This window comes from Pogona vitticeps, chromosome 3, assembly GCF_051106095.1.
Source record: "Pogona vitticeps strain Pit_001003342236 chromosome 3, PviZW2.1, whole genome shotgun sequence".
NCBI classification, from domain to species: domain Eukaryota; kingdom Metazoa; phylum Chordata; class Lepidosauria; order Squamata; family Agamidae; genus Pogona; species Pogona vitticeps.
In genome coordinates, this window is record NC_135785.1 from 197,556,829 (window position 1) to 197,578,743 (window position 21,915).

A 21,915-nucleotide genomic window follows, 5' to 3' on the forward strand; every position below is an offset into this window, starting at 1 on the left:
CATCTGAATAGGTTGATATCTACATCCATATCTATATGGAGGCATAGGCATATAAATAGATTTTGCAGTCTGGTTCCCTTGGGACCAGGCCTAGCGATGCTTCTGCTTGCATGCACGCGGAGAGTTAAATCTTGTTTGTCTCTGGGGCAGGCAATGCTTTCAGTCCCCAGCATTTGTTGTTTGCAATAAAGATTTTCACTGTGACAGACGAAATAATCATCGTGGCAGGCTGCTCAATTGATAGCTGGGTCAAGCAGGGCAAAGTGAAAAACATTATTTCATGGTCTGTCATTTTGATTCAAGTATGTTAAGGTTTGTCATAATTCTTTGCACCATAAAAGAAAATTACTTGAGCCCAATAACTTCTGTCAAGTCTCCTATATATCCAAAAGAACACAGCAGGAGAAGCTAACTTGTCAAGGGAGTACAACTGCCTTGACACAATGATGAGAGGGAGTTAGGGCTTGCAAAACACCATTCTATGAAATATGCCATTTCCAGTTGCTGAGCCTGCCAAAGGGAGGGAATTACCAAGTTAGGCAAGGTATCAGTGCTTACTTCATCTTGCTCACAACAAATCATTTGCTGTTTCTTGAACAGCAACTTACAACACAAACTGAGGAATCCTAAGCCTTTGAATGTTTGCATCCAGAGGGATAGCAGTGGAGAAGTGGAGTAATAGAGTTTTCTCTCTGTAGCAAAACATGGAAAAGAGGACACAGTTTTCCAAAGAAAGATTTACATTTTTTTGAGTTTCTAACATTCTTACTTATATATGCAAAGAAAGCCAAACTACTAAAGCAAAATAGCCAAATTTTAGTAGACTGGAGGACCAAAATCCAACTGAGAAGCACTGCACATCTAACACAATCATGCAAGGGGTTTCCTTGGGCTCCTGGTCATGTTACCAATCACATGATTGACTGTGCAATCGGGGGAAGACCCAGCATATGCCATATAGCCCAAGAAACAAGTATATTCTGTTGCATAATTGTGCTTAGCGTGTTTTCCCGAAAATAAGAGAGGGTCTTATATTAATTTTTGCTCAAAAAAAAAACGCATTAGGGCTTATTTTCAGGGGATGTTTTATTTTACAGTCATGTCATCTTCTGGTTGCTGCACAAGGGTGGAAGGCGGGGTTTCACTTAACTAGGGCTTATTTTTGGGGTAGGGCTTATATTACGAGCATCCTGAAAAATCCTACTAGGGCTTATTTTCAGGTTAGGTCTTATTTTCAGGGAAATAGGGTACATGGGTATGTATTTCAGGCTAGGTTGTCAGCACCGGTGTAAGGGGAAGCAGGACCTGGAAGCCATGGCATGAAGTAACAAAGAGTTTCATTTCTGTGCAGCCAATGACAATGCACAATTTTTTCTTCTTGTATGTGAGACAGCAAGATATTTCTGCCAGCGTAAGAATGAATTTGTGCATTTACAAGACCATCTTTCTGAACAACCAGACTGTCCTTGGTAATTGCATGATTATTTTCGCAAAGGGAAAAGATGCTAGAGGCATGTTGCACAAATTTCACAAACCACAACTGCAAAACATTGAGATGTTTTGCTTTTACACTGACAGCAAGATTTCTCCTGGGAAGCCGAGAATCGTCAACAGACTATATTGTTTTGTCAAGTGATAGCTTGTCTTTACCCTTAAGTAGACACTGGCAACATTTTTTCATATCCTTAAAACAATCCCAGTCATTAAGGCCCAAAATGGAAAATGTGCCCTAGCTAACTATTTTAGGGCCAAAGGGCAAGTCAAGACTGAGGAAAAACCAGAAGGTGGAATTGCACGGGATGGAAACACTGGAAAACACATTTTAGGGTCAAAGTTAGTCTTTCCAAGTAGGGGTCTATACAAGAAATGGGGGAAGGGATCTTTCTCATTTAGTTACAAAACTACCTTAACTAAGCCATAACGTCCACTGTTAAAAGGCATGACTTGAAACCCCACACTTTCAGAGTCTGGCAGGACTGGGAGGCAGAACTGCAGCATCTGTGGAAAAAACAGCTGTGAAAAAGACTGCCGACAGAAAAGAACAGTCTCTACTTTTCATCTCTGTAGGGGAGATAAAAATGGATCACCATCAGCCATAAGTAAATGGTGGCAAGAACCCATGTATAGTAATAATTATGAAAGGGATAATTTAATTTTACATCCTTTGTTCCAAAATGGGCATTTTCCTTTTCCAGAAAAATTGACATCATAAGACTCAAATGAGGCAATCCAGTACGTATAATGGTAGCATTGTCCCAGAAAATAGTAACAAAGTATTTTTTTTCAGTTTTCAGAGAGATGCCCATAAAAAAGCCCAAAGCCGTAAAAAACACACAACAGGAACATGGAACGTGAGAGGTATGAATCAAAGTAAACTGGAAACCACAAAGCAAGACATAGAACATTGCAATATTGCAATGCCTGGTGTGAGTGAACTAAAGCGGACTGGAATGGGACATCAGACAACCACAAAGCTTTTTACTGTGGAAACGACAAACTCAGAAAATCTATATTGACTGTAATGTTGAGGCAAGATATAGCACAAGAAGTTAGGGGATATAATGCATGGTCTGGCTGAATAACATTGATCAGATTCTGTGGAAAATCCTATCAACATAACCATCATTCAGGTCTATGCTCCAACTACAAATGATGAAGAAGATGACATTTAAAGCTTTCATGCAAGTATCTAAGAAGAAATTTATCACACACTAAAACAAGACATGCTTATAATCATAGATGGCTGGAATGCAAAAGTAGGGAACAAAGCAGAACCAGATGTTGTTGGAAAATTTGGCCTAGGGGACAGAAAGGGAGCAAGAGAATGACTCCCAGAAGTTCAGCAAAGCCAACAATCTGATTATTGCAAATACATGCTTCAAGCAACAACAGAAGGCTGTTACTGTGGAAATCACCAGATGGTCAATACGGAAATCAAATAGCCTTCAAAACTGAAAGTAGGAGAAAAGCTTTATTCTCTCTGCCAAAACAAGACAAACAGCAGATTGTGATATTGATCAGGAACTATTAATATCCTATATTAAAGCTGAAAAAGAATACTAAAAGAACTGTGTCTGATAAAGTCCATGTGTCCATGAAAGCTCACATTAAAAAAATGTAAACTTGTCTTTAAGGTGTCACCACATTTCTAGTTTCTATTATTTCTATTTTGCTTTCAACTAAAAGTGCCAGAATAGAATTTAAGAAACATTTCTGATAAATTTACAGTCCACATAAGGAACAGATTTGCATTACTAAATTCAACTGACCATGAACCAGATGCCAAAGACCATTGCTTAATTTCCCATGTAAGCAAAGTGCTTCTCAAAGTGTTGAAACAAATGCTTTTACCTGATATGAACTACGAAATGCCTGATGTTAAAGATGGATTCTAAAAAGGAAGAAGTATTTGAGATCATATTGAAAATAACTGCTGGAGCAATTACTGGAGCACACAAAAGAATTTTAGAAGATTGATGTACGTTTTATAGAATATAGCAAACCCTTTGACTCGGTGGATCATGAAAGAAATGGACGTGCCTCAGTGTTTGATTGTCCTGATGTGTAACCTGTGTTGTGGACAAGACGGTACTGTTAGAGATTGAACAGCTTCCTATAGGCAAAAATGTCAGACGAGATGCATTTTATCCCCTTATCTGTCCAATCCATATGCAGAACATACCATATGGAAAGGAAGACTAAATTGAGATGAAGGAGGAGTGAAAACTGGTGAAAGAAACATCAGTAATTTAAGGTATGCAAATGACATCATCTTACCGGCAGAAAGCAGCAATAATTTGAAAAGACTTTTAGTGAATGTGAAAGAAGAAAGTGCCAAAGGAGGACTGCAGTTGAACATTAAGTTGACAAACATCACAACTACAGAATAAATACACAAATTTAACACTGACAATGAAGAAACTGAAATAGAGATTTTGAATATCTTAGTTCAGTCATCAACCCAAATGGAGACTGCAGCCAAGAAATCAGAAGACTGAGACTAGGTAGGTTGGCAATGAAGGAACTAGGAAAGATCATCAAGTGTAAGGATGTGTCACTGGAGACCAAGACCAAGATTATCCACACTCTTGCATGTCTGGGTGTGAAAGCTGAACAGTAAAGAAAGCTGACAGGGGAAAAATCGATTCATTTGAAATGTGGTGCTGGAGGAGCCTTTGTGGATACCCTGGACTGCAAGGAAGACAAACAAGAGGATCCTAGAGCAGAACAAGCCTGAACTATCTCTGGACACACATTTGTTGACACTGAGATTGTCCTACTTTGGATACATTATGAGAAGGCAGGATTCTCAGGAACCACAGGCTTGAGTTTGCAATAACTGAGAAGGGTTGTTGAGGACAGGACATTTTGGAGATCACTCATTCATGGGGTTGCCTTAAGTCAGAGATGACTTGACAACATATAATAAGACAAGAGTCATAAAAAAGTGCCATCTGAAGAAATAATTTACATCACACTGGAATAAGGTCTTAATTTTAAAGATGCTAGCATGGCTACGTCTCCATTGCCAAAAAGGAGGGCATGCAGGATTAGGAACACCAAAAAGAAAGACATTCTTTTTTTAAAAAAATTGAGGATATTGTCATTAAATGTGCATATGATAATTTAAACTAATATATGCAAATATTGCTACAATTAGCCATTATAACCATAATATAAATGGAAATGCACTACTGCTCTTCATATTGCACAGGACTGCAACTAGGTAAACTACCTTGCCACACATGATTGAGATACAGATGAGGCACAAATCAAATGAATAATACACAAGGAATACTGGCTGAAATGCCCCAAGCTTTGCATTTTCTGCAGCTTACTGAAAATAAATGGAAAGAAAATAAACAGAGGTCACTGTAGTTTTGTTGAAATATCTAGCTAGGCAACAGTTAAGGTATTTCACAGGAATGGTCCAAACAGTGCTTTCACAATGTCCGCTTCCCCGAGCTAACTTACACTGAAGTTCGTATAGAACTCACATGGCACTCATCAAGAGCCATGTAAGTGCGCGGTTTGAAACTTTTCTTACAAAATGATCCCTCGTGAATCTTTGTATGTCAAAAATGAGAGGGCTGATTAGATACATTTACCAAGCAAAGAGTCTGAGGACTATCCTTCCTAAAGGAGCCCATGTGGCCACCCTAAAGCATGCCGTGACCCTTTTGCCTTGGAAGCAATTTTTCTATGGCACTGAAATTAGAATCAAAAACAATTTGAGGTTCTCCTCCCCTTTTCAACCAGACAGTACTTTTATTTACTCAATGTACAAATAACGGGGCCATGTGAAAGGAGAGGGGAGTTCTAATTAAAGGTATTCGGTGCCTGCGCACATGCACCCCAGAGGCCAAACTTGATCCAGTGCGTGGATGTCTCCAGTTCTGGCAGATGCCGTGGTTGTTCCGTTTTTGGAGCCGAGGGGCTTGACTTCCCAGCAGTTGCTAATCCTACACAGACATCGAGCTGGCGCCTTTTGCCCGGGGAGGAGGACACTTTAGCCTATGAGAAGAAGCTGGCTCGCCTCCAAGGCGAAGGAGGGCTCCGAAGGAAAGGACTGGGCGCCTGTGCGCATGGCAGGCTTTTGCACCCTGGCAGCTAATGGTGTGGCACAGGCCAGCCAGCAGGGATTGAGTTTCGTCCAAACTGGACAAGAAGAGAAAGCAGAGCAGACGGAGGTGGGTGGGAGGATTGGGGGGGGGGGGGGAGAGACATTTACTTGCGGCAAAACGGGCTTGGGAGAACGGCTTTGAGAAGCTTGCTCAAGAAGAACGAGAGAAGGAGTTCCTGCCAAGTTTTCCGCTGAAAACTCTCCTATATTTCCCCCAATAATGGAGACGGCGGGGGGGGGGCTGCGGAGGGCGGGCGGAAGGGAGCTGCCTGTGAGGCTTTATTTAAAGTAACGAAACGCTGCTGCTCTGAGCCTTACACGTCTGTAATTGGAAATCTTAAATTTGCCGGACGGGGGTTTCCCAAACTACGTGCACAGCTGCCCTCTTCTTTTGCCAACAAAGCTGCAGTCGGGGAGTGTGCCTCGTGCTGCCATCTTGTGGAATGAACGAGGGGACCACTGCGGGGATGGAAGTCATGCCATACCAATTTAGGGGGAGAGGGGTTTGGGGAGCGAGAGGGGGGAGGAGAGAAAGGAAAGGAAAATACAGGATTCTGACCCAATCTGTTTCTGTTTAGGCATTGTACTTTGGTGAAATGGTCGTTGTTTAGTGGTGTTCGACTGTTCCAGAGCACGCCAGGCCCTCCTATCTTCCACTGCCTCCCGTAGTTGTGTCAAATTCATCTTGGTTGCTTTGATGACGCTGTCCAACCATCTCATCCTCTGTCGTCCCCTTCTCCTCTTGCCTTCACACTTTCCCAACATCAAGGTCGTTTCCAAGGAGTCTTCTTTTCTCATGAGATGGCCAAAGTACTGGAGCCTCAGCTTCAGGATCTGTCCTTCCAGTCAGCACTTAGGCTTGATTTCCTTTAGAATGGATAGGTTTGTTCTCCTTGCAGTCCAGAGGACTCTCAAGAGCCTCCTCCAGCACCACAATTCAAAAGCATCAGTTCTTCGGCGCTCAGCTCTCTTTATGGTCCAGCTCTCACTTCCATACATCACAACAGGAAAAACCATAGCTTTGACTATTCGGACTTTTGTTGGCAAGGTGATGTCTCTGCTTTTTAAGATGCTGTCAAGGTTTGTCATCCCAAGAAGTAGGCGTCTTTTAATTTCGTGGCTGCTGTCTCCATCTGCAGTGATCATAGAGCACAAGAAAGTAAAATCTGTCACTGCCTCCATATCTTCCCCTTCGGTTTGCCAAGAGGTGATGGGACCAGTGGCCATGATCTTAGTTTTTTTGATGTTGAGTTTCAGACCGTTTTTTGCGCTCTCCTCTTTCACCCTCATTACAAGGTTCTTTAATTCCTCCAAGGTTCTTTAATTCCTCCAAATGGTCCTTCATATTAATTGTCATTGATTAAAGCTCATGGCTTTAATCAAAGTCCAAACTCGTATTCCAATCAGTGTGTCTGGGTGTGAAAGCTGGGCAGTTAAGAAAGCTGATGCAGGGAGGGATGGGTTTGTTTGAAAAACGATGATGCAGGCAAGCTTTGCCTGGACTGTCACAAAGAAAGACAAGTGGGTCCTAGGGCAAATTAAGCCGGAAGTGTCTCTGGTGGCAAGAATGTTGAAGCTAAGGCTGTCCTACTTTGGGTACATCAGGAGAAAGCAGGATTCTCTAGAAAAGTCAATAACACTGGGAAAGGTGGAAGGCAGCAAGAAAAGAGGAAGACCAAATATGAGATGAATTGACTCCTTTAGACGAACCACAGGCTTGACCTTGCAAGAGCTGAGCACGGCAATTGAGGATAGGACACTGCTCATAGGGTCACAATAAGTCAGAGGCCACTTGATGGCACATAACAACAATAACAAAGCCATGGGTTACAACTTGGAAATAAACACAACTGAGACTGTGAATTTCTCTTAGGCTATGGAAAAGATGGGGAGCAGGTTACAAGAGAGACTGCAGCTCCCATAATTCCCCAGCCAGTTTCCAGGGAATTCTGCTGCAAAAAATAAATTCTCGCATTTGTAGCCTTCAGATTTACTCTGCAGGAAGTTTCTAAAGTCATTTGGATTTTCTTCCAAGCATGCATGTCTATTCTTGCAGCTTCCATTTTTTAAAAAAGTATTATTTCTTTTTCTTCCTCTTTTGGTCGACAATAGGTCTGAATTCTAAAATGTCCTCTCGGTGTAAGCAATAAATTCCATCTAAAATGATATCATCTGAAAATATTACACTATCCAAACAAGTTCCTCACTTTATACCTTCCGAACCAGTGACTGATAATAAACATCATGTTCTGACATTGAAATAACTATATTTGAAAATTATACAAGCAAGTAATTACTTTTGACATCATGTCTAGCCTTCCAAAAACCAATAAAACCATACTGTGTTTCCTGAAATCTTAGGTTTTGTTGCCTTCTACCTTTCATTTTATTTTGTGCACACAATGAGAGAAATCAGACTATATTGACATCTCTGTTGTAAATGCTTATCTTACAGTTTCAAGTACCTGACTGATACAATAATAAATTCTCTAATTTTGATACTGTATTGTATCAAACACCCAAAGTAGGACGGCTTTGTTAGTACTCTAGGGTTTCCATTAGTGCTCAGCCAAGAGGAGGAAATGTAGAAAAATTGCTCAGTCTGTTCTTTTTTTTTACCCCTTAAAATGTCCAAGAGTTTTGCCTGATTAGGAGCGTCCAAGTTTTCTTTGATTTCCCCATGAGGAGATATTACTTAAAAAAAGAAGTAGGAAATAACTACAATGAATACCAATGGCATTAACTATGACATCTAAATGAAATATTTTTGTTCACTGGCATATGTTAAGAGGGGGAAAAAGAATTGGGTGGTCCCACATAACTGAAAAGAGGAGAAAGGAGGGCCCAGATTGCATAAAATTGCAATTGTATAGTTGCAAGTATAGAAATAATGATAGCATTTTAAGTATAAATAAAATATATATTCTGATGGATGGGAACATTGTGACTAAGTTATCCAGCAAAGCCTGCTGTCTTTTTTATGGTTATTTGTCTAAAGCAGTGGATCTCAAACCTGGGGTCCCCAGATGTTCTTTCACTTCAACTCCCAGAAATTCTGGCCACCACAGCAAGTGGTAAAAGCTTTTGGGAATTGTAGTCCAAGAACATCTAGGGGGGCAGCTTGAGAACCACTGGTCTAAAGCACCTTCAATTGAAAAGTTGTCGAAATGGCTAGCAGAATCTGAAACCACCTAAGAAATTGTATGTGTTTTATCAGCTTTCTTTTTATTTACCCCTGAACATGTCCAAGAGTTTTACCTGATTAGGAATTTCCAAATTTGCTTTGATTTTCCCAGGAGGAGAAATTACCTGGCAACTCTTTGTCATGTTTTTCTTATAAGCTTCCAGGAAGCCTCTGCTTTTGGAAGAGAATGCTGGAGAAGACCTGCTTTCCTTTTGATCCAGCATGGCAGTAATTGTATAAATATGAGGTAAGTTCAAGAACAAAAGAGTGACTTTCCAAGATGTCCATAGAAAGGGAGGAAGAAAGATGATGCAAGGGTGTTGGATATATGGCAGTGCTGTGCTTGCTTACACTATGAGCCCTTAATTCTTGGGAAAGAAAATAAACCTTATGCAACTCATACACATTCAGTCCTATATCTGTTCTATCCAATTTCCAAAACAGTTCACACAAAAAACCCATGAAAAATTATATTTATTTTCATGCATACTTTCTCCTAAGACATGTATTGGGGCTGAATGTTCTTAAATACATGGCTTTAACATTCAACTTTGTGTACAATATGTATTTTTGTGCACAATGTTTGAGCAAAGAACTGCTTCACAAAATTTGAAAGTGTACACAGCAAAGAATGACTGCAGCATCCCACTTGACTTCTAGTTTAATGTTAAGAAGACAACAAAAAACCGAACTGATATCTGGAGATGACAAATCCAGAATGAAAATGCACGTCACAAACTTGAGCTGTGGGTAAACATAATAAAATACTTAGCATGAATATAAAATTTTGAAGCGGAAGCAGTAACGTGTAGTCCTCCCAATATTGTTGGATTACAACTCCCATTATCCTTCAAAACTGACTATATCAGTTTGAATTAATGCAGGCAGGCCATAATTAGTTCAATTCTGCCTTCAATGTTCTTCCAGCTATATTTTCTGCCAGGAATCTTTCCAACCATTTTTCAGATAGGTTGATAATAATTAGCCCATTTGTAAATTGGGGATGAGGATTATGGCTGAATTCCTGGCAGAGGCAGAGTTTGAACCAGATAGGCCCTCATTCGTAGTTCTGTCTTTTACCTCTATGCCAAAAGACAAAAGATGGCTGAGTGTTGTACTAATTACAGCTGCCTGACATTTTAATGTCATTACTTCCTGGAGGGGCAAAGTGCTTCCCTGCAAAATTATATTGCAAACCTCCCATAGAGCTCTTTAGCACTATGGGGCACTATATATAAGTTTAAACAATACATACATACTGTACATTGCTTTGAGTACTATTTCTAAGTGGAAAGACAATGCAAAAATGTCATGCATTCATGCATGGATGCAGGCATACTGTACATAGATACTGTACCTGCAAAACAGTGTCAGAAGGAACAGTTTTCTAAAAAGTCATTTCCAGCTAAAAAGGTTCTGCTTGATAATTGGCCTTCACTATTGGGAGCTGGCATTCAGAAAGGAGTTTTGCAGGGAGCGGATGTTTCATTTATGGGTGAGATCCTGCTAATGCTTTCCACGGGCATGCAGAGACAATTGCACAGCCTTTTTGTCCCACTCCAACTGGCTTCCCAGGGCGGAAAGGATGGCACAGCCAATTTTGCACCCAGCGTGAGACTAAGCAGACAAAGGGGAGCCTGCTGTAGTGGCGGACGGGAGGACACAATTGCATAAATGAATAGGATACTTGTCTTTTGCCCCGAGGGCCAATCCTATTAATATATTGTCCAGAACTGATCTTGCTCACTCTTAATACTTCTATGCCTGATTTATGGCGACCCTTTTCAATGTTTTCTTGGTAAAGAGCACTCGGAAGTGGTTGCTCCTTTCTTCTGGGAGCACCCTGGGACTGCGCAGCTTGCCCAAGGCCACGCAGGAAGGCTCTTCTCCTGGGATACACCATGGGGAAATGAACTCCCAACCTTCGGCTCCACAGCCAGATATCTCACTCCACAGCTGTTCACTCTTTGGCCCATTGATTTTATTCACATAATAATTCATTGCGCGACAACTCGAAGCCATGTTCTATCTTCCCCTCCCCCCAAGGGACAAAATTGGCCTGTGAATTGTACTGATTTGCTTGCACAAATTCCCCTAACACTGCTTCATAGCATCTGCTTTTGAATCTCAATCCACTCCTCCTTTAGCCCTTGGCTCTAATAAGGGCAGCACTCCTTGCTGGTCCAAATAGTAGCCGCTGTTTTTCAATACAATGAGAGCTCTCCTTGGGGGGAAAAACTAAACTGCTCTCAGCGTTCTAATAAGACAAATGTCTTCTCTTTTTTTACTTGCTTAATAGTGGGCAATGATTGGCTAGTTGTTGTTGTTGTTGCTGCTTCCATGCTCTTTCTTAGCCTGTGCACTCCTGCTTTCTCTGGGCTGCTTTATTGGCTTTGGATGCCCCACATAGTTACTGCCTCCTTAGCCTTTTCGCTCCAGCTCCTTGGAGATGGCAGCTGCCCGGCAGCTGCCCTGAGGCAGCAGGAACTGTGGCCTGAATGCAAGATATACCTTTTCACTCAACCTGTGTGACTCTGAAGGAATCCTGCAAAAAGGCCAACCGATTTCTACTCATATTACAAACATCACTATAGATGGGTCAGGGATTAGGGATTAGGAAAACCTGAGAGTGCTGGTCTGGTAGCTTTGGGCATGAGGCCATGAGAGCGTGCCTGATACTCTGGCAAAGTTCTTGCGTCTGAAAGAATCTGGGAGGCCCTTTTAGTTGCTTGCTTTGATGGGAAGCGCCAAAAGGATGTCGTCAGCAGAGGCAACAGGAGTGCTTTGCCCTTTAGGAAAGTTGCTGGTGGTGTGTCCAAGAGGACAAAAGAGCACATTACTGCTTTTATTGATGCTTGTTATTTGGGAGGAATGCTCTTGAAGATTTGAAAAGGACCCATGGTCATATTGTTTCCAAATGCCTACCCCAAAAGCTCAGCCATCACTAACTAGTCTTTTGGCCCCACCCATTTTGGCTTATGCAGGTAAGCATCAAACAGGTCCATTGCCTTCAGGGAAACTGATCTGACAAGACTTAAGAGGACATCCATCCATCCTTCCTTCCTTCCTTTCAGTGTGCAGAAAATAAAGATAACACTTTACTGAATGGTAACTTAACCACACTCAGGACCAGCTCTACCTTTGTGCAGAAGTGCGACATTTGCCTTAGACAGCTGATTTAAGGTGTCACCAAATAGCAGAAATTTGTTAGGTATTTAATTGACCATGGCTGAGGGTATTTTGGTTTGTTTCTTTTTTTAACTACCAGTACGAAACAATTTCTCTCCCAAGATGCAAAAATCACTTAACCAGCCTTGGATGTTATGTACCTTGACTTGGGAAATGGCGCAACATTCTCACAGTATCAGGTAGGAGTCCATATCAGACAGCAAAATGCCTTAACACAGTGTGCCTCTAACCACTTGGAACACTTAAAACCTTTATAATTGCCTTGCCTCATGAGGAGAATCTAACCATATTGCTGCTTCCCTAAGTTTGTCTCATCAGGTACAGAAGTGTAGCAGGATTTTCATCATCACGTTGCAGGACAGTACAGTAGACTAAGCTACTATAGGCACATCAGGCTCTGTCAGCATTCGGCAAATTTTACATTTGTATTAGCTTTGATAAAGTCATGTGTCACCTGTTTTTTTCCCTTTAATCAAGTCAAAAGGTAGCAGAAGCACAACCTTTATGACTTTGGTGATGTATATGTGGAAAGAGGAACCAAGCCTCGTAATGATAAACCATTTATTTCTCAAGAAACCACGTTAAGAAGCTCTTATTTTGCACATAGATTGTGTATTTTATAAGCCTTTGTACCAACCTGAACCAGTCCAGGGGTAAGGCGTTTTGCTTTCAGCCATTTCTGGAATCTTTCTGTCTTCCACAGCGTTCGTTCAATGCTGCAGCTTTTAGCATGGGTAAGCGATGTGCATATTTTCTTGTCAGATTGATCATGTTGATATTTTGTGGCTAATCTGGAGATTTCAACTGGCCGCCAGTTTTTGCTGTCATCCGAGTAGTTCCCAGAGTAGCACGAGAGATAGTTGGGAGGGAGCTTTAAACGGGAAGAAAGCCAGCTGTCAAACCTGTCATCAGATCAAGACATAGAGCATCGTTAATCCACCTTAAACCAAGATGAGTGCCCACATACCATAGCTCCTGCCGATTTTCAGAGGTTCAGGTAGGATTCCAGACAGTTCTATAAAATGACTAAGTGAGTTACCCACTTTTTGTAGATAGCTGACCTTTGGCAAGAAAGCTTTAACTATTATAGTATCTCTCTCTCTCTCTCTCTCTCTCTCACACACACACACACACACACACACACACACACACAGAGAGAGAGAGAGAGCATTCTCTGTACCACTTAGTTTGATGAAGAGTTCTAGAGAAAACCTTTCCTTTTGGCCATGTTGACTGGATTCTTCTGGGAGACATGGTCCAGAAACCTAATTATCCAGCCTCTGTCCTTGATGTATTTTTAAATGCATTGTCCTAGTTTTCATATAAAATAACTGCAAAGCATTTACAAACAGGCTTACCTCTGTCTTGCCTTTCTAAAGCTGATTGATAACAGTTGCTAATGAAAGCCTTGCATTTACTTGTTCTCCATACTTATTAGGACTCTGCTGACAGTAAATAACTGCTAAATGAACATTAATTAAGTAGTCCACTGTAAGACTCCACTTGTGTGCCTTTTGGCAGCAACCTGATATGACAAAATTTAGTGATGCTTTAGCTACTGTTGGGCTATAAGGAGAGAAAGAACTTTATCTACTAAATATGTTTATGCCACCAGAAAGTGTTACTATAGCTTCGGAATTAGCCTGGCTGATTGAAAACTGGAAACATAGGCCAGTTGTCTTTAAAGGCATCTTCAATAATCCCAAAGTGTGTGTGCCTAATCTGAAGACTCAGAAGAAGTACTTTTACCTTTGCACCTTTCTTCTGGTTATTTTAATGTCTAATTGTATTGCTCATGTATGAGAGATAAAGGGGCAGAGAAATTACATATTTTTTACTCCAGCTTCCAGAATTCCCTGGCCGACATGGTCAGCACCCTTCTCGGCTGAAGCATTCTGGGAGTTGGTAGTCTGAAAACGTAGCTTTCCTCAACTCTGTACAGGGTATAGAAAGCTACCATAAACTAAGCTGGCCCAGCAGTGCACCAAGCCCAGCATTGTTAACATTGACCCGCAGCATATCTCTGGGTTTTCAGGCAGGATTTCCCCCCTTTCCTGTCTGGATATGCCATGAGATTGAATCTGGGACCATCTACTGTACATGCAAAACGTGTGTTCCACCACTGAGTTACAGTGGGGTCTCTACTTAAGAACGTCCCTACTTAAGAACAATCCAACTTAAGAACAGCTCCATTTGCTAAATTTTGCTTCTACTTGAGAACAGAAATCCAAGATAAGAACAGGAAAAAAAACCTTTCCTGCTCTTTTTTTAACCTTAGGTCATCTTAGGTTAAAAAAATCTCCCCCTAGTGGTAGAGTACTTATTAACCAGCTTTGCATTAGTTCCTATGGGAACTAATTCTTCAATGTACGAACACACCTCTACATAACAAAAAAACAGCCAGAACGGATTAATTGGTTTTCAGTCCATTCCTATGGGAAATTTTGCTTCAACTTAAGAACGTTTCAACTTAAGAACACCATTCCAAAATGGATTAAGTTCTTAAGTAGAGGTTCCACTGTAGTTTCTATGGACGGAAAAGAGCAGATACGGATTAAATGGTTTTCAATGCATTCCTATGGGAAATGCAGATTCAACATAAGAACTTTTCAACTTGAGAACCACCTTCCAATACGGATTAAGTTCTTAAGTAGAGACCCCACTGTACAGCCATTACCAACAGGAATGGGGGACATTTGTAATGCAAATAGACATTATGATCAATGTAGGTTTTGCACTTAATACTTCTAAACCTGATGAATGCCTTTCATTTGAACATTAAGCAACACTTAAATATGTGCATCAAGTATGTGAAACTTGATCTTAAAAATGCCAGATTCAGCTTATCCACGTGAACGCATAGACCTCCTCTGCAATGAACCCTTCTTGGCGTCAACTCTGCATCAATAAAATGGGAATCCCCAAGGTATGAATAACAGGGTTCCTGTGAGGATAATGCAGACAAAACTTTAAAAAGTGTTGTAATGATTCATAATTGCAAATGAAGTTGTTAAAATTGCTGCATCCTATCGCTTAGCACTCAGCACAAACAACAAAGCAAATTAAATGGATCTTTTTATCTGGCATACTTTAGAGCAGAGTGAAAAGGCTGTGGAAACATGACTTTATCTGCCTTTAATTGCACACCAAGTAGCACATCTAACCAGTTCACTGATCACCTGGCATGCTTGGTGGAGACTCATCAAGGGTGGTACCCAGATAATAGTTGACTCTTTTATCGGTTTCTTTCATCTGAGACTTCAGAGCATTTCATGTAGATCAATTAATTACATTACTCAGTAGGGTGGGGGACTCAGTGATCCCATTTTACTAATGAGAGTTAATCCAGATAAAGATAAGAAAGGAATGGTAGCATGAAGTTATATGTGAATTTAATTAAATAAGTGAGTAGACTTCACTAGTCAGCACTTCCTACTAATGAATACAGAATGGTTCAGATATACTTGCCATTGAAAGTCACTTCCTTGGCCTGAAAGGAAATGAATAAAGTGTGCCAGATTTGGGGGAGAGGTAGTATCTCACCTGATCTCAATCAGAATCTCTCATCCCTGCAAGCCAGATAGGACCTGATTCTCTCTGGTAGCCTCTCTCATCCAGCAACATTGCTGCAGAGTGCAGCAGAGTACAGCCCTGAAGAATCATGTGCTCCATATTTTAGAGCAGCCTTCCCAAATTGAGGACATGCTGGGTGCGGATGATGAGAGTTCCAGTTAACAGGTCTGGGGGAGTGTTCTAGATAAACAGCTGTGTCAACCTGTAGCAGCAAAATCAACCATTGATACTTGCAACACCTTACAAAGTGGAGTAAAAATAGTCCTGCTGTCAGCTTTCATGGGGAAGAGCCTTCAACATGACACACAGGAAATGCTCACAAGGGCTACCCCTTAGCAGAGATAAAGTGTCCACTTCAGGATGTGGATATAGTGTCTCATGGAAGAGTGGCTGGGTAAAACCAACTAGTGAACGCTGCATGTTCATTTAGTTGTTTATTATTGTCTTCTTATTTGCCGGTAATGCAGGGAGATGCTTATAAGATTTTTCACCTTGTTGACGAGCCCAGTACCAGGCCAACACGTTTTCTTCCCTAAAATAGAGCAGGGAATTCCCCCTCCCTATTAAAGGTACATACAATCCAAAGCCAGGCCAAAAAAAAAAACTTGCTACAAATTATATAGATAATTATATAATTTGAATAATATATATATATTATTTGAAAGAATGGGAGAGGCACTTGTAGAGGTTTCTGCTATATGTATAAAACAATAAAATTCTACAGAATCCTCAAAACTACTCCAGAAAAACATGGGTAAAGCATAAGACTCTAAAAGTAGCCGAGGAAAACAGTACATGAGAAAGAAACTAATCATCATCAGACCTACGCAAGAGACAACTGTATTTTAAAGTTCACACTTATAATCACATCACCATTCTCATCTTCATCTTCATCCTCAGTTCATCAGCAGGAAACAGTACAGATGACAAAGAGAAATCATCATGATTATCATCATCATCACAGCTATGTAAGGTGACACTAATTTATATTCATCATTATCATCATCATCAAGTCATCATAATTAACAACAATCACAGCAAGCTGTTGTCAGTGCCTTGTCCCACCCACACCAACAGTCAGTTCTCAGACTGCACAAGTAACTTTTCAAGAATGAAATAAAGTGCCTCTTTCATGATGTATTTCATTTGTTACTATCTGAAAGTCCCATTCCTAGTGGTTTCCTCATTCTGGCTAATGGTAGGACTGACCCTATGCAACTTCCCCTTAAGTTTAGCTCACTAGAGAATGACTGGGCTGCATTTCTTGATAGGGTTCTTAAACATCTTCTCAGTGCAAACACCACCGTCTCTTTCACAACCAAGGATAGTCTTCGTTTTGCAGTGGTGCCCCAGTTTGGCATTCAGAGATGAAGAAAGGTACCCCACTTTCCTCAAGTATAAAAAGAAACTGAATGGTGCAGAGTAGCACCTAAATAAAGTTTACTTTGGAAAGACTTGGGGAATGTAGGTTCAGTTCTCGCCTAGTGTCTGAATAATTGCTGCCTTTGATCTTTGGAACTGTTTTTCCAAAGCAGTTATTCTATTTTTGCTTTCCCCCCCCCACCCCTCTGTAGCTAGGAATGCTTTCCTTTATGTGAAAAGTATGGTCTTGTAGACATTTTAGAACTAGGACCGGATTAAGACAAGCCAAGGCCCAAAGCTGTTTAACAGGCCCCATTACATTGTGTAAAACCTGAAACTCAGTACTGTATAAGGTATATAGAAGCCCATCATAGTTTTGGGAGCTGAGCTGTAGCTTACTTGGCTAGTCCATTAATCCAGCAGTACTTAAAGCTGTTTTCACACTATACAGAAACAAGCTCACTTTGTCCCCAAATGGATTCCTACACTGAGCAAGGGATTGGACTTGATGTCCCCATAGAACTACATTATTCTACGATTCTGTGATATTCCCCTTTGTTCTGAAGACTTTCTGATTCTGCTTTCTGTTGTCTTATCTTAGATTTGTAAAATGTTGGTTTTTATTTTCTGAAGAAGGCAGTGGGGAACAGCATGGTTAACCTTCAATAGTCTACAAGACCAATAATGTTGCATAATTTTTATTATTTATTTATTTATTTATTTATTTATTTATTTATTTATTTATTTATTTATTTATTTATTTATTTATTTATTTAATATCCCGCCTATCTGGTTGTGTGAGGACCACTCTAGGCGGCTAACAAGATAAAAGTAATGCAATAATATACATATAACCATTTTACATAACGAAAAAGAGAAAAAAATACTAAACAAAATGGGAGAGCTATAGGAGAAGGGAAAAGTCGTCAGGAGTTATCTGTTGGGAAGGCCTGCCTAAACATCCATGTTTTTAATTGTTTCTTAAAAATACCCAGCGAGGGAGCCGCGCGGATCTCAGGGGGTAGGTTGTTCCAGAGACATTAGTAAAACAAATAGGGAAAGAAGTTCTTCTGATTCCAATGAGAATGAATTAAGCTTGTGCTTGGTGTTCTTGCTGAAATCAATGGAGTTCAAAATGGTGCCCCCTGTAGCTTTCCCGATATCATTAGTCAACATGTTTGAAATTAAGTGTATTCCATATGTACATATACCAAGATACTTCTGTGCACAGGGTGGTGGTCAGTCCACTCATATTTTCAAATTTTATTTGGCATAAGCTTTCATGGACTCCAGCTCAGATTTATCCGATAAAGGGGGCTACAGGCAGTCCATGAAAGCATATGTCAGGTGATTTATTATTATTATTTTGTCCTCAAAGTGCCATAAGACTCTTTTTTGGTTTTGCTTCAACAGACTAGCATGGCTACCATCCCCTCCCCTCAAAAAATTTTTTTACAGCCATCTACAAGCCTGTAATTCCAAACAACAGTATTGGTGCAATGCCACCGTTAAACAAGTTGTTCTTCTGACTCTTTCTGTTGGCCTAGCAGTAAAAACTGGGGATTTGCTACCGTTACTGTTGTGATCTTGTGTTACCTACATGTAGGCACATAGAAGGGATGACTTGTTGACAAAATCACATGTACGAGTTCCTTTCCCCAAAGCAAATGAAGTTTTAATAGCTAAGTCCCAACTTTCCCTTCTCCCCACCCCAAAGACGGTATGGAGAGATTCTGACCTTATTTCTTCTTTAAAGAATTTCTTGCAAATTGATGTTCCAATGCAGGCATTGCATTTATCAAGTCCCAAAAAGGTCCGGCCAAAACTGTAGCTGGGTTTGACCCGGGGCCCTGACGTTGGGGAAACTGTTGCTCCTGAAAAAGGGCTGCAGTTCAGAGTCCAACACAGGAGGGAGGCCAGCACCTTGAAGCACAGGTGGTGCAAAAAAGACCTCATCTTTAATATCTGCCAGCTTTAACTGTCGCTTCTGACATTCTGTGTTTGGAACTCAACTACATTTATACAAAAGGAGAAACTTGGCCCAGGAGACCTACAGCTTATAAAAAAAAATCTTACCAGCTATTTGCAGGCTTCAGAGGTTTGATGTAAAGGAGCATGGTCTGGGGTTGGCACAAGGAAATACATGAGGATGCAGATAACTTTTGTTGCTATAGTTACCTTTCCTTTGGTAGGAGCAGCTGTTGGCTCGCCCATCCTCAAATGCAGAATGCAACAAAAGCTTTGCTCATCATAATGATGATGGAGACAAACAAAGGATATCCTGTGCAAGGAGACCAAGGTATTCAAAGTGAAATTAAGCAGAAACAGTTTCAGATATGGACAACAATTACAGCCCAAGAATTTGAAGCATTTTTAAAAAAAGGTCTTTTGTATCCTTACAGGTTTGTACTATTCCATGTGTTAAAATGCAAATCCTTATATTACAAAGGTTGCTTAAAAGTCTTTTTCATTAGTATGAAACAAGTGAATGTTATGGTTTCATCAAGCACACTTATGTTTCCCTTCTAAGCATTTATGCAGTCCAAAAGGTGGCTAGATTACATGCTTCTCAACTGTCTTGAACAACTTATTGTTACAAATCTTGCTGAAGGAAAAGGGTGTCCTTTTGTTCTTTCCAGAGCTGAGCCCAAGGGCCAGAAACTGTGAGAACTGTTGGATTTCACACAATAGGTAGAAAACATATTTAATTAGGGCTGTGTAATGTAGACACTATATTGTATTTCAAGAAAAAGCCCTAGATTGCTATGGTAATTTGTTTGAGCATTTTGGATGAGCCTCAAATTTTCTAATGTGAGTGAGATAATAATAGGTTTAGGTGTCACTGATTCTGCATTGACAGTGACTGCTATTCTCCACCGTCTGCCAAACATTATATAAACTCCAGGAATATCAGAAAGAAAGAACAATTGGTAGCCTAAAGTGCTTTCCCCCTTTTATTCTTTTTTTTCTTTTATAAACAATTTTGTTTCAAAAACCACAATCATATTTGTTTACATGGTCTTTGAAATAATAAGGAAATTCCGAGAGGTGGTAATCCCCTTGGAAGCAATTTCCAAGCAGGTAGCTGTGTTAGTCTATCCCAACACGCTATGCAAAATTAAAGGGGGAAAGGAGGGGAAAAGAGGTGGGTTGGAAAAGACAAGATATTGTGGCACTTTAAAAGGTAACCGATTTACCCACAGCTCTGTTTGGTGCAAATTGAGCAACCACACAGTCCGCAGAAGGGGTAATCAGGAGCGCTCCCAGTTACACCAAATAAATTGCAGCCCTAGCAGTATGTTGGAAAAGGAGCAAAACAGTTCCCGAAAGGGCCAGGATGGCTCACTCTTATTTAAAACACATGTGGTTGTCAGAAAATAGGGTAAACCTAACTGCATGAATAGTAAACCAAATAGTGAGGTCTATGTTTGTCTGATCATCCTCTTAAAGTGAAAGAGCAATGAATGGATAGTGCTAGGAGCCACCAGTCCAGAAGCATTCCAGTACTTCAGAGAAACAAATGGTTCACCAATCTTATCTTAGGATCTTATCTTAGAACTATTGTAAAGGGCAGAGACACTATGCACCATTGAGTCCAGCCCCTGTCAAGGAGGCACAGTGGGGAATCAAACTCCCAACTTCTGGCTCCGCGGCCAGATACCTGAACCACTGAATGTTTTGAAGCTCAGGTGCCATTTAAATCTTATTGTTGTGCATTAACAACTATTGGGTTGCATCTGGAGGGTACCAGACCATAGGTAACTGTGGCCATGTCATCCCAGGGAGAATTTCAGTTGGTTCTCTAATAATGATTGACTTATAGGCAGGTGACATGACAAAAAATGAAACATACGTTATTTAGATCTGCTTCTATTTTCTCTGCTGCTGTTTTCAGCCTAACTTCTCTGTCTGATATGTGGATAAATCTTCTGTTCCTTGTCCTCCAGGCTAACAGATCTGCTGGTGTGTGCATAAAGGATTGGAATAGTTTACAAATTCATGGCTTGGTTGATCAACTAACCAAGTCTGATTAACCAACTAAAGTCTGCATTGATAGTAACTGGTTTGAAATGAATAATGGGCATTGATGAATTACTGTGTTGTGAACTGTATTAGGACATCTTAGGTGGTGGCTTTGTTTGCATTACTGGGGAAGCACCCCATAAATACCCTGCCTTCTTGAACCATTGATCTTTGAAACATAATTCTTCCAGCAGTGCCCTTCTGCTAAAAGACATTTGATTAGTCTCCTTCAGCTTTACATTCATTCCCCCCTTTTGGTACACAGCCATGCTGCCTGAGCATGCTCAGAATTGTATTCTTACTGTTAGCAAAGAGGTAGCAAAGACAGCAGCTGAAACTATAAAATACTGTCATGTTGTGCTTCCTTCTTTCAACAGGAACTGAGTAGGCAAAAAGAAACCGGAAGGAGGGTGGTGAGTCACTAAAATTCTAGAAGCAGTGGGCTCTGCCATTATGTTTTAAAGTTAACACGTTATGCATTTCATCTATACAGCTGAACGACTTGGCTAGACTATGTAATTTTGCTGCATTTCCTCTTCCTAATTGGATGTAAAAGCAGCAGCAAATTTATTTGGGATGCCTCCTTGTCCATTGTACTTGAGAAAGAGAGAGGAAGAAAGGATGAGAAGTTTGTTTAAATGTTATTACAGCAAGTGTATTTCTTATGATGATCATTCCCTCCACAACTATGAAACTCACTGGGTGACCTTGTGCTGGTCATGCTCTATTAGCCTGACCTATCATTGTTATACGGCTGTTGTTGAAAAAGCCCTTATTAGGTCCTGTAATATTGAATAACTACCAACCTATCTCTAACATTCCGTTCTTAGACAAGGTGTTGGAACGACTTGTGACTTCTGAGAACCAGGGATGAGACTGATGATCTAGATCTATTTCAGTCTGGTTTCATACCTGGTTACGGGACAGAGACTGCTCTGATAATCTTGGTGGATGACCTATG

General features: G+C 40.6%; 1 protein-coding gene across 2 annotated transcripts in view; it reads right to left on the reverse strand.

The window, feature by feature from the left end:
- DIPK2B (divergent protein kinase domain 2B) overlaps positions 1-19,143 on the reverse strand; it is a 39,533-nt gene extending 20,390 nt beyond the window's left edge. The window contains exons 1-2 of one of the 2 annotated variants that reach the window (XM_020783965.3): positions 18,670-19,143; positions 12,634-12,898 (exon numbers count right to left, since the gene is read on the reverse strand). In XM_020783965.3, coding sequence (XP_020639624.3) covers positions 12,634-12,898; positions 18,670-18,887 — 483 coding nt within the window. In that variant the 5' untranslated portion in view covers positions 18,888-19,143. The remainder of the gene's footprint in view (positions 1-12,633; positions 12,899-18,669) is intronic. The other variant, XM_078390504.1, reaches the window with a different exon arrangement.
- Positions 19,144-21,915: the final 2,772 nt, after the last annotated feature.